This window comes from Ictidomys tridecemlineatus, chromosome 12 (genome assembly GCF_052094955.1).
Source record: "Ictidomys tridecemlineatus isolate mIctTri1 chromosome 12, mIctTri1.hap1, whole genome shotgun sequence".
In the NCBI taxonomy this organism is placed as follows: domain Eukaryota; kingdom Metazoa; phylum Chordata; class Mammalia; order Rodentia; family Sciuridae; genus Ictidomys; species Ictidomys tridecemlineatus.
Genome location: NC_135488.1, coordinates 49863629 through 49877412, shown reverse-complemented (window position 1 = coordinate 49877412; position 13784 = coordinate 49863629). Strand labels below are relative to the sequence as shown.

Sequence of the window (13784 nt, the reverse complement as noted above, 5' to 3'; positions counted from 1 at the left end):
ACTTCCCAGAGGAGGTGACATTTGCACAGGATTCTAAAGGATGGGAGCTGGTCTGGGGAAAATGAGACAGTTTCCACCTATGGAGAAATGCAAAGGTGCTCCGTGGGGAAGCAAGCAGGCTGGTGGGATTGAATGAGTGCTTACTACCCAATCATCACTTTCCAACAAAAGCAACCTAGTCTGAGAAATTCTCTTCTTAGATGTTTCTACATAGGACAGGAGGCATTATAGTTTAGGAGCCACAATCAGGGATTCCAGGAGCCTACAGCACCACCACAAATAATAGCAAGATCAACCAGAAGGAACACAGAAGCCCTGGTTCCTAGTTTCACTTATGGAAATCCTCATGCAGGAAAGGGGTATGTGGCTCCATATGTGATGTTTCTTGGCAACCACTGTGTCCTAGGGTACCCCTCACTCTAGGCCTTCCTTTGAGGATTCCCACTCCAATGATCTTTTTAGTAAAACCATTAGCTCCCAACCCCCTTCTCCCTGCAGCCTCGACCAACTCTAACCAGAAACAGACCTAATAATTGGGAGTGAGGAGAAGCTATCACCACTGGCAAGATAACCCTGGCAAACCAGGAGCCCAAAGGTAGCATGAGCTGATTTAAGATTAACACAACATCTAAATAAGAAAAAAAAAATCTTGTCTTTAACCACTCATAGTATTATATTTATTTACTTAAGAATGAGGAAATGGGAATTGGAACAAGTGATTATTTATAGCTTCTGCTGAACACCCTTGACTTTTCCAAAGGTGAGCTCCATTTCTTATCTTCATACTTTGTCTCCAGATCCCAATGACAAAAGCTACTGTTTGATATTAAAGCTTCAGTACTTTCAGTTTTTGGTTATCCTCATTTTGCAATCAAATATTTTCTTAACCACACTGATTTTTTTTTTGGGGGGGGGGGTATTGCTGGGGATTGAATCCAGGGCCTCATGGATTCTAGGAAAATGCTGTATCCCAAATCCAGCTTTTTAAATTTTAAAATGCTGGAGGTAAGGGTGTCAGCAACCCCACCTGAGAAGGCACAAGGAGAAAGAAGCCACATAAAAATAATCATTCTAATAAGAACCATCCTGGGGCTAGGAATGTGGCTCAAGTGGTAGCACGCTCACCTGGCATGCGTGCGGCCCGGGTTCAATCCTCAGCACCACATACAAACAAAGATGTTGTGTCCGCCGAAAACTGAAAAATAAATATTATAAAAATTTTAAAAAAAAAGAATCATCCTGATCCCTCCTGACACGTGGGTGCCCAGGGGCTATGAGAGTTCCATTCAGGGATACATTAGCATCATAAATTATATCCTTAGAATCAGAGAAGCCCAGGTGTTCCAACGTCACTTCACACCATCTTCACCAGCACAAACCTTATCCAAAGGCCCACCCTCTAAACTACCCAGATCAAAATATGCTGTCTAGCCTCCCACCTGCCCAGAACACACATCTAACTTAACCTTCCATTGAGCACCCCATTAATATATTACTAGACAAGCCCTCGGACCTGAGGAGGGTGGGGAAAGCTTTGGACACAGCTGTGCCTAAGCGCCTCTCACCCAGCCAGGGAGGTAACTCAAATCAGGGGAAGCTCTTGGGAAATCAACTGAGTCTAGCAAGAGCAGAAGGTAAAAGCTCCAGTGCCCAGGCACTTTGCATCTCTGCTACCCAGATGTGTACTTTAGTAAGACAAAGCTAATGTTCACACCAGGGAACAAGCCAGGGGAAACTGGGGCCTACACCACTGTCAGGTACCTAAAGAGTAAAACCCTAACAGCTTTGTTTGAAAAAGTCATTTGTTGAGACAGGAAGGAATTGGACATAGTGTAACAATCCAAATATGAAACTTAAGTCTTATAAAAGAGGGAAACCACTCACACCGATATGAGAGGCACCATGAAAGAAACAGCAATTTGTTTTGTGGCAGAATTTTTCAATCAATAAGATATAGAAGACAAACCTCTCATTTTTTATAACAGTTTTATTCAAACAATTACATAAAGTAAGATCTATTATTTTTACGTGAAATTCTATTTTTTATTTTAATTTGTTATACTGACAGAATTCATTACAATTCATATTACACATATAGAGCACAATTTTAAGATCTATTCTTTTAAAGCATACAATTCAGCGATTTTTTATTCTATGTGAGAACATTTAGAGTACTTAGACAAATTAAGATATCTATGATGTCTCTAGATGATACAATCTAATTGGTCCACCATTGTATATATAGTCTACCTGTATTAGCTTTTTTGTTGCTATGACTAAAAAACCTGACAAGAACAATTTTAGAGGAGGGAAGTTTATTTGGGGGCTCACAGTTTCAGAAGTCAGTCCACAGACAGCTGGCTCCATTCCTTGGGACTCACAGTGAAGTGGGACACCATGGCAGAAGAGTATGACAGAGGGAAGCAGCTCACATGATAATCAAGAAGCGGAGAGAGAGAGTCCACTTGCTAGATACAAAATATATACCCCAAAAGCACATCACCAAGCACCTTCTCCAGCCACACCCCATCCACCTTCAGTTACCACTCACTCAGTTAATCCCATCGGGGGACTAATTCACTGATTGGGTTAAGGCTCTCGTAGCCCGATCATTTCACCTCTGAATGTTCTCACACTGTCTCACATGTGAGCTTTTGGAGGACAACTAATATCTAAGCCATAACATTATCACTAACAGAAACATTGTCATGCAGCACATAACATATTTACCATAGTTCTCATTACCAGATTCATGTCCAGCTTTCAATAAAAATGTAAAATTATGCTAAAAAATGAGAAAAGTAACAGTCCAAAGAAACAAAGTAAGCATCAGACTCAGACATGATAAAGATTCTTGAATGATCAGATAGGAATATGGCTGAACTGAAAAGCATTATCAATGAAATGGATCTAAAATTTATAAAATACTTCATCCAACAATGGAAGAAAACACTCTATTCTACTCATGTGGAATATTCACCAAGATAGACTACAATCATCACCCCTGACCTTGGGATGCTGCCCCCCTTAATCTTCATTGGATGGGATTTTCTCCAGAATTTTTTCTTCCCCAATAAAAGTCCACTCCCTGGCGTGTTTTCTCTCGCTCTCGCGCTCTCGCTCTCGCTCTTTCGCACTCGCTCTCACTCTCACTCTCGCTCTCGCTCCCGCTCTCCCTCTCTCCCTCTCTCCCTCTCTCCCTCTCTCCCGCTCTCCCTCTCTCCCCTCTTCAGTAAACCTCGATACCACAATGGGTGGCTGAAGACTGGAGCTAGGAGGAACCATCCTGGAGCTGGTTTAAAGGTAATTATTTCTCACGTTTTGAACTTTCATTCATGAAGCTGGTGCTGGTCGCAGGTTAAACTCATACAATGGACAAATATAAGTTTGTACCTTTGACAGAGCTCCCTGGCCGCCATGCAGTGCAGGCAGCCTACTGGTCTCTGCCAAGAAGTGGCAGTGGAGTATGGAGCAGCACAGTAGCAGCATGGAGTCCATAATATAGGCAGGGTAGACCTGAGGTGCAATGAGGCAGCACCAAGATGAGCCAAGCCACGCTGACCTGTCACCCCAGCATCAGCATGGCCGCACACAGTGAGGTGCTGCAGCCCCATCTCAGGGCCTTAAAATCCCACTCCCTGACCTGCCACAAAAAAAAATGGAAGTGGGCAAACTTGAATGGAAGTTGAGACTCAAGAATTGACCAATAGTGTTACTATGTTTCCAAGTCCTAATTAGCATAAGTTTGGACCAATAGCAGTGAATCAAGTGCTATACAAACCCCTAGATTAGCACACCTGCTAATTGGGTCCCCTGTTACACTCACTCATCCTGATCAGTGGCATTCATTCTTCAAATTCATGAGACAAGAACCCTGAAAGAAGAAGAAATAGATGATGAACTGCTGGGGTCTGCTGCAACATTGGAGGACATGGCCCACCATTAAGAACTGCAACACTTCTTGGCCGCAGAGGCCTGCAGCTTGCGCAGACCCCACCTGACAGCAGAAGCAGTGGATCAAGATTCATCTCAAAATTCTAGTTTCACTGGGGGCTGGGATGTGGCTCAAGCGGTAGCGCGCTCGCCTAGCATGCGTGCGGCCCGGGTTCGATCCTCAGCAGCACCACATACCAACAAAGATGTTGTGTCCGCCGAGAACTAAGAAAAAAATAAATAAATGTTAAAATTCTCTCTCTCTCTCTCTCTCTCTCTCTCTCTCTCTCTCTCTCTCTCTCTCTGTCCCCCTCTCTCACTTTCTCTTTAAAAAAAAAAGAAAAAAAAATTCTAGTTTCACCTTCAAAAACTACAGAAAGAAGAGTAATTTAAGGATAAATCAAGCAGAAAGGAAATAAGAAAAATTAAAGCAGTAATCATGAAAATAAAACCATGAAATCAATACAGAAAGTCAACAAAACCAAAAACTGGTTCTTTGAAAAGATCAATATAATTAATAAACCTCTAGTCAGGCTAACAAGGGGGAAGAGAGAAGACACAAATTTTGCTAATATTGGAAGTAAAAGAGGAGTCATCACTACTGATCCCTGGAATAGTAAAAGGATAATAAAAGAATATGATGAACAACTTTAGGTTCACAAATCTGGGAACTTAGATGAAGCCAATCCTTCTTCCCAGGGTACATCATTGTTGTTATCTGCTGTTGTTATTGTTATTTTGCCATTTGTTTGTTTGTTTGTTTAGTCACTTGCAAGGACTTTCTGTAAAGTCATGATTCTTTGATAGGTGTGGCCATTGAAGTCTCTAGTCAGTTTACTTAGTGGTCAGCTAGTGATTGTTCAGAGATTTCCTTAAACATCTTCAACCAGTAAGTCTCCCAGCCTCTTCAAAGAGAGGCTATATGAGTTTGGAGCATGCCTTCAATGTTCCAGCAGGCAGTTTACAACCCTGCCTTAGTTTTTCTTCTGTGCAGACAGAGGTGAGAGATTAGGACCTTCTAAGGTCTTTCCTGGGCATGTACATAGCCTTTCTCTTACACTTGGCCCTTTGAGATTCCCAATAATATGTGAGAACTTTTCAAAATCCCATATGGTATATCTCATATCCATTTTGCTTTTTTTTGGGGGGGGGTCAGTCTGTTGTAAGCCCCAATTATTGCCGTCATGGGCAGCTATGACTACTGCCACTACCACTGACTATTTTCAACAAACCCCCTAAGAATATGGCTATTTATAGAATGAGCTTTGAGTCAGGTCAAATGAACATAAGCTTGGAATGAAACTTTTAGGGAACTATGAGATAAATTAAATAATGATAATTCTTCAAGGATGGAGCCTCAGGGAAATCCAAACCCATTATCTCCCCTCCAGTAATTATTAAGCAACCAGTTGTTATGGCTACTGAGTTTAAAGGTTGTGGATTTTCAAGACAAAACTAGGAAGAAGCTGGGACAAAGAGGATAAAATAGAGCAAGTAATCTCTAGTTTTCTTAAGTAAACATACCCTGGGCTGTTTCAAGCCTTTATTTAATTTTCTAGAGCTCTGTAAAAGTTGATATTGACCATTTTTTCCTAGTGTTCTCATTGCCTTTTATGGAGGAGCATGTTTGGAGCAGCCTTTATTCTGTTATTCTGCAAGTGTTAATCTCTAAACTCACATTTTGCTGGTAAAGAAACTGAGAAAGGTGACTTGTCCAAATTAATGAAGAGTTGTGGTTTGGATCTTAAATGTGCCCCCAAAGGCTTATGTGTTGTCCCCAGTAGGTGACACCACTGAGAGGAGGTTGGACTCTTTAAGAGGTGGGGCCCAGTAAAAGGAAGTTAGGTCATTGGGGTTCTCCTTAGGGGAAATACTGGGACCCTACACTCCTCCTCTTTGTATTTTCCTACCAGCTGTCATGAGGTGAGCAGTTTCCTCCAACACGTGTGTCTGCCATACATGATATACTGTCTCACCACAGGCCTAAAAGCAAGTAAGCCAAGCAATCATGGACCGAAACCTTTGAAACTGTGAATCAAATAATTCTTTTCTCCTTTTAAGTTGATTTGTCTCAGGTATTTGTTACAGCAATGGGAAGCTGACTGATACACAAAAACAGTGGAAGGATCTGAAAGGACAAAACCTAGTCCTTCTGCACACTGCCCAGACTCTGGCTTTTCTGTCCTTCATTTCTCAGGCTCCAAAGAATTATGGGTTAAAAATTACTCAAAAGCAGGATAGAAATTATTTCAAAAAGCCCAGAAAAGGAAATAATTTCCCCCCCCCATGTGTATATTAATATTTAACAATGGCTTATGTGTCAACCCCAGGCCTAACATTGGGAGGCTCACAGGAAGGGAAATGAAGATAAACAAACATTAGTGACAGTTTAAAAAACAAAAGGTATCAGAAAGAAGCTGGGATTGAGTGCTGAGTTCAGGACAGAGAGATGCCTTCCCAGCTGACTCATATGTCACTAAGCTCCTGTATGGAGGGAAAACAATGAATAATGTCACATATACTGGGCCCTCCAGCAACATTTCCACCACATTGGATTCCCAGCACCAGCTGGAGCTACTTTGCAACTGAAGTGAGTCACTACTGATGTCAACACAGGCCCTGAGTAGGGGCTTTGCCTCAACATTCCCCCCACAGAAGCAGCAGATCCCAGAGTCTATCTAATCAAAGGCTGCCAGCTCTGAAAACAAAGAAAAAGCCCTTGTCAGGGAACTCCTCCAAAAGTGCCTTCCCTTGCTCCTCCATTCTCTCATTCCACTTGTAGATCAGCTCTTGACAGAAGTGGCTGTTGATCTCCTGAGCAGTGATGTGTTCCTGAGGCTGGAGCATGGCATTTATGAAATTGGGAACCTCTACCACAAGAAAAAGAAAAAAAAACAAGGGCAACAGGGTAACTAACAAAGTTGCTTCATTTAAGCATCTAATCCTGCGGCCTGGATGACAAGTTAAGAGAAAGGTGAGGGGGGACACACTATTCTTGGTGTCTCCTGTCTGCTAAACTTCTGACTATAACCAAAGTGAAAGAATATTAAGTGAAGTTCACTGAAAAGCCTTAAAATAATAATAAAAATAATAAAAAATAATAATAAAAAGGCTTAAAACTCTTAGGTTTAAAATAATACTTCCATTCCACTTAAAAGATTGTGTTTGGTGCTATGTATGTTTTAGAGACCATATCTTTGTGCCGCAGTCTGGCTGGGCAAAATAATCTTGAGGGTGACAAGCAACTTGTGAAGATTGATACATCGGGAGCCGCTTTATTGCAGGACAGCAGAGGTATATATACTTAACTAATTACACACAGCTTATCTTAATTAACAAACTAGATACAGCAGTCAACCAATAAGGAATCCTCATCATCTTAATGATTACACACAACTTAACTTAATTGACATAATCTAGACACAGCAGTCAGTCATTAAGGAATCTCTATCATCTTAATGGCTTGCTGGCGTTACTTCTCAAACCAAACCACTCCTCTTGGCAAAGTGCCAGGCGCCATCTTAACTTGGTTGTGGTCCTCATCATCTTTGTATAGTCCATGCACAGTTTTAACTTGATTCACACTTTTTTTCATAAAAGAAATGTTACATGATTACATTTCTTAATCATTTTGATTCCACTACCCAAAACATGGCGTTTCTTTTTTTAAACTAATTTTTTGTTTTAATTAGTTATACATGACAGTAGAATGCATTTTGATACATCATATATAATGGAGAATAATTTCTCATTCTTTTGGTTATACATGATATAGAATTATATATGTACATAGGGTAAAAGTGTCTGATTCATTCTACTATCCTTTCTATCCCCATACCCACTCCCCTCCCTTCATTCTCCTCTACTTAAAGTACTCTCCTCTTCCTTAGCTCCCCACATTGATATGCATCAGCATATCAGAAAACATTTGGCCTTTGGTGTTTGGGTATTGGTTTATTTCACTTAGGGTGATATTTTCCAGTTCATTTACCAGCAAATGTCATAATTTCATTTAAGGCTGAGTGATATTCCAATACACACACACACACACACACACACACACACACATTTTTTTATTCATTCATCTACTGAAGGGCACCTAGGTTTGTTGCATAGTTTAGATATTGTGAGTTGATCTTCTATGAACATTAATATGGCTGCATCACTGTAATATGCTGATTTTTAAGTCCTTTGGGTATAAAACAAGAAGCAGGATAGCTGGGTCAAATGGTAGTTCCATTCCAAGTTTTCTGAGGAATCATACCACTTCCATAATAGTTGTACCAATTTGCATTCTCACCAGCAATGTATGAGTAGGCCTTTTTCCCCACGTCCTGGCCAACATTTATTGTTATTTGTATTCTTGATAACTGCCATTTTGACCCAGGGAAATAAAATCTTAGAGTAGTTCTGATTTGCATTTCTCTAATTGCTAAAGATGTTGAACATTTTTTCATATATTTGTTGATCAATTGTATTTCTTCTGTGAAGTGTGTGTTCAGTTCCTTAGCCCATTTATTGATTGGGTTATTTGGGTTTTTAGTGTTAAGTATTTTGAGTCCTTTATATATCCTGGAGATTAATGCTCTATCTGAGGTGCATGTGATAAAGATTTTCTCCCATTCAGTAGGCTCTCTCTTCATGTTATTGGTTGTTTCCTTTGCTAAGAGGAAGCTTTTTAGTTTGAATCCATCCCATTCATTGATTCTTGATTTTCCTTCTTATACTTTAGGGGTCTTGTTAAGGAAGTCAGAGCCTAAGCCAACATATTGAAGATTTGGGCCTACTTTTTCTTCTACTAGGTGCAGGGTCTCTGATCTAGGGCCTAACTCTTTGATCCACTTTTAGTTGAGTTTTGTGCAGGTTGAGAGATAGGAGTTTAATTTCATTTTGTTATATGCGTATATCCAACTTTTTCAGCACCATAGAGAAAAATAGGCTATCTTTTCTCTAGTGAATCCAAAAACATTTCAATAAACATTTACCTGTTTTATAAATTTTATACACTTACCATTTTCATTATTTCTCCACTTCCTATTTCTCTCTCTTGGGTAAATATTTCATGAGATGAGGACACTGGTCCTAGAGGGGAGAGACAACACACTCCACTATTTCAGAAGCTGAGTTGGCACTGGCCACTTACTTCCACAAGATTCTAGAGGGGGAGGGGTGAAGAGAGGGGAGGAGAATGTTCCAGAGTTCCGTGGCAGCTTGCTCAAAAAGCCTAGTAAACATCTGTCTCACCTTTCTCCTGTTGGGGGGCTGAGATCCTCTGAGACCTGACAAGTCACTTGGCTCCCCTTGATGGTCCACAGCAAAAGGCCTGTCCTAGGCATACAGTGACACCATCACAACATGGCCACACTCATTCAGTAATAATGCAGGATAGAATGATCTTGGCAGTGCCCCATAAGAATTCCACAAGCATTCTAGGTTCAGTGTGCATACCGGTAATCCCAGCTCCTCCAGACACTCAGACAGGAGGGTCACAAGTTTTGCTCCATCATTTCTCAAAAGTGTCAAGTCGATCAAGAGGCCAGTGGATTTGGATCCCTTCCTCTCCCTGACAGCTGATTCATGGGGCCTGCTGCTGAACCCTCTGAAGCTTCACCCTGAACTGCAATCTTGGAATTAGTCCTGATCAATACCCCTCTCCATTCTTAGAAGATTCAAAAAGAATACTCATTAGCTGAAGTATCTCATTCAATGACATCTAAATCTGCCAATTTTATTTTTAGAGCCCTACATGACACCTGTCCTTGGTACACCCAGATGCCTGTGGGTGATGTCTTTGTTCCTCATCTCAACAGAAGGCAAGGCCACTCACCTGGGAGCTGCTATGGCTGAAGATGACAGAGCTGAGGTCGCCACAGTTATAGAGTATAATGAGATGGTTCACGATATAGGTCATCTGAGATCTGACAAGTCACTTGGCTCCACTTGATGGTCGACAGCAAAAGGCCTGTCCTAGGCTGCCTGCTCACAGGCTCTTCTGCTGCAGGAGGGTCTGGTCCAAAGCAAATATAACCTGAAGGATGAGAGAAAACACAACTCCCTTTTAAGTTCAACGACAAGGCAACTGTTTGCTTATTTCTCTTGTCCACAGCTGGCAATAGCCTCATCTCTCATTATACAAGGATTCTGTTGCTAAAAAAGAGAGCACAAATCCCTGGCTGGTGCCCAAAGAAAAGGAGGCCTAAATCAGCCCCAATCAGATCACATCTGGGAAAGAGTTCTAAGAGAAACACAGACAACCTGGAACTCTTCCATGAGAGCTACATGGAGGTAAGGAGACCCAAGAGCTGGCCTGTGGGAAATGACTGGAAAATCTAGGAGGTGGGAAAGAGAGCAGACTAGGAACACACAGACAGGCCTAAATACCAGTAGGTTCCAAATACATGTAGGACTGCACAAGAACCTATCGATATACACACATCTTTTCTAACCATCAGTGCAGTATTCCAGTTAATGAATTCACTAGATTCAATGGTGGTTTAATGAAAGTTAATGTTAAAAAAAAAGGAAAAGAGAGCTAAATGAAATTTGCCAAGTTTTATTTATATGGAATTTATCAGAGTCTTTGATACACTAATGAGCAACATAGTTCTTCCTGAGTGGGAAAAGAGCATGCTTACTTGAGTAATACATCACAAGATCATCTATGATGAGAAATCAAGATTCAAGGAATTTTGCTAAACAAGGAATTCTGTCTGACACTGGAGAGCTACAGGAAAGGGCGTCTGACATCATGTGAGATATTCCCTAAAAGATTATGGACAACACTTAAGATCCTGTGGAATTTTCTATCACCTTTTCCCAGAAATGGATATAGATATATAATCTCTGACAGCTACTTTTCCATCTGCTTCTCAAGTAATCAGTGTATAAGATGCTGTCTTTGCTGGGACATTTTCTCCTTTGCACAAATGTTCTCAGTCCATCAAAGCACTCTGACCAAGAGGTCTTCATTAAGACAATTTCAACTCTCCAGGGACAGCACAAAGGTCTCATGTCAACAAAACACCCTCATTAGTCCCAGCAACCCGCCCCCCTTTTAAAATATGTTTTAGTTACTGATGGACATACTACCTTTATTTATTTATTGTTATGTGGTGCTGAGAATCAAATCCAGTGCCTCACACATGCTAGGCAAGTGCTCCACCACTGATCCACAAGACCAGCTCCCCCGCCTCGGCCCCCCCCCTTTTCCTCTTTCACACACTGTCCTCCTCATTTTCATGGGAAAAACAAAAAGATGTGTTGATTTGCTCCCCACAGGCCATTGTGGCATGGGCCTATCTGCACACATGAGTCTTGTCTTAGTATGTTTGTGCTGCTACAACAAAATCCCTAAACTGTGTGGTATATAGACATTCATAAAGTCCAAAATGAAGGCACCAGTTAGTATTTGGTCTGATGAGCGCGCTCTTGCTGTGTCTTTGCATGGCAGAGGCAGAAAGGCCTGCCAGCCAGTGCTGTAGGAAACCTCTTTTATAAGAGGTTTAATGCCCTTCCTGAAGGAGAAGGCCTTGTGACCTGTTCCTCTTTTAAGGTCCCCACCTCTCAATACCATCACATTGGCAACACCTGGAGTTTGGAAAGGACACATTCAAACCATAGCACCTCCTTACTTCCACATTCCTTCAGTTATTCTAACTTTCTTCTTCCTGTCATGCAGTCTTAACCAAAGACAGATGCTTTTTAAAATCCCCTCCCCTCCTCTCTTTTCTGATATTTCTCCTGCTCTTGCATAGGCACCTTCAGCCTCTCCTGGGAGGCATTTTCCCCAGGGCCTGAAGACCAGCTCTTCTATCTAGGCCATAGCATATTCCTACCCTCCCAGTCCTTTATTTGTGACAAGCCCAGAGCTGAGCTGATGGCCCGTCCAGCTGGTCATTAGTGGTCACAGCCCAGATAAAGAAGGAAATACACTCACAATTTGCAAATTATAGTATAAGTGAGGCAATTCAGGCTTCCACAGTTATGAGCCCTGCAGTTTATGACAATCAGGACCTACCCCAAACCATGGGGAATTGCTGACTTTAGATTACCTAAAGGAAAAACCTTTGGAGGGGAGGATGAGAGGCATTATGAAGCACCTGTCAGGTGTGCCTAGCCTCAGGCCAAGTTTTCACACATTCTTTCTCAATAGATCTCAGGCTATCTTCTCTCAAAGTTGTTTTTTTTTAAGAGGAGAGAGAGAGAGAGAGAATTTTTTTAATATTTATTTTTTTTAGTTATTGGCGGACACAACATCACACAACATCGTTGTTTGTATGTGGTGCTGAGGATCGAACCCGTGCCGCACAGACGCCACAGCTTGAGCCACATCCCCAGCCCTCTCTCAAAGTTTTAATAGCTCACAAATACCTGCATATGGGCTTTGCTATTCTCCTAAAGGCATTCAGAACAAACTCAGGTGACCTATTGCTAATAGACCTTCTTCCAAGGGTATTCATCAATTTTTTTCAAAAAATTTCTTGGTATTTAGAGCCATTTATTCTAACAGACTTGCCATTCTGCAAACAAAGGAGAGAGAGATAATGTATGGCCCACATCAGATATTAATCAAATAAAAAAGAATTTTGTTTATGCAGCCCATTCTCAACACACTCAAATGTCAAATTCATTTTAAAGACATTTCACCTTATCATGAAGGGTTTACAACACTTATGATTTAAGCTTTAAAGAAGTTTGTATCCCAGAACAAAGCTAATAACATTAATAATTTTCTGAGTGTTTCTGACTCATATCAGGACCATGCTATGTGCTTAGCTTAGGTTCTCATTTATCTTTTCAATATCCTAAAAATAATTTTTAAAAACTATTGTTTTTTAATCATATTTTAAAGATGAAGAAAATGCTGAGCCTGGTGGCAATGCCTATTAATTCGGCTATCTGGGAAGCTGAGGCAGGAGGATTCCAACTCAAGGCCAACCTGGGAAACTTAGTGAAACTCTAAGTTTTTAAAATATTTAGACTATAACTTGCCTCTAATCTTTGTATCTTTTATTTTTTGGAACTGAAAGAATTCTCATCATCCATTATGCTATGTTGGATGTTCTTGATGATACTTGGTCTCTCAATCACTGAGTTTCCAGAATCCTAGAGAAACCCAGGATTACTATTGGACTTTTGCTTCCCACTGCAGTTATAGGTCAGTAGTAGAGCTCTTGCCCAGCCATGTGTGGAGCCCTGGGCTCAATTCCCAAGATGAAAAAAAAAAAAGTAAGAAAAAGAAATCAAACAACTTGTTCAGGTAATATAGGCTGGTAAACCAAAACAGAGTTTGACCACAGTCTAATGCCAGAGCCAAATCTTCACCTATGTTGCATATGAGGGTATGTTGCTACCACTTAGCACTAATTGGTTTTTGGTATATGATCTAATTTAAATTACAAGGCTTAATCTAAGGGCCTATAAGCCTGGAACTAGGAGCCCTCAGAGCAGTTCTCTTTGACCTCTATCAAAAGTCAGCCTTGGTGGGCTGGGATTGTGGCTCAATGGTAGAGTGCTTGCCTAGCATGTGTGAGGCACTGAGTTCAATTCTTAGCATCACATATAAATAAATAAATAAAGGTCCATTGACACCCTTGCCCAACTCTGGTTACCATCTATATTATTGAGACATCATCTGCTGATCTTCCTTCTTTTGTATGCTTATATTGTTATTAGGACATTAAAATAGTTGATGGGAATTTAGTGCATTATAATAATTCAAGATATCAAACACTTTGTTATTCAGAATTACAGACAGTCCCTGGTGGAAAGTGGACATCAGATTGGTAATCTGGCTAATGGTGCTCATTAATTGCAATTCTCTGATCCTACTGTCCTCAAGGACCAGAAGA

General features: G+C 40.9%; 1 protein-coding gene across 1 annotated transcript in view; it reads right to left on the bottom strand.

The window, feature by feature from the left end:
- LOC101956690 (metalloprotease TIKI1) overlaps positions 1–13784 on the bottom strand; it is a 39142-nt gene that overhangs the window by 6860 nt on the left and 18498 nt on the right. Inside the window, 3 exon segments of the mRNA XM_078027898.1 lie at positions 8945–9015; positions 9178–9261; positions 9761–9961. Of these exon segments, the coding sequence (XP_077884024.1) occupies positions 8968–9015; positions 9178–9261; positions 9761–9961 (333 nt within the window). The 3' untranslated portion in view covers positions 8945–8967.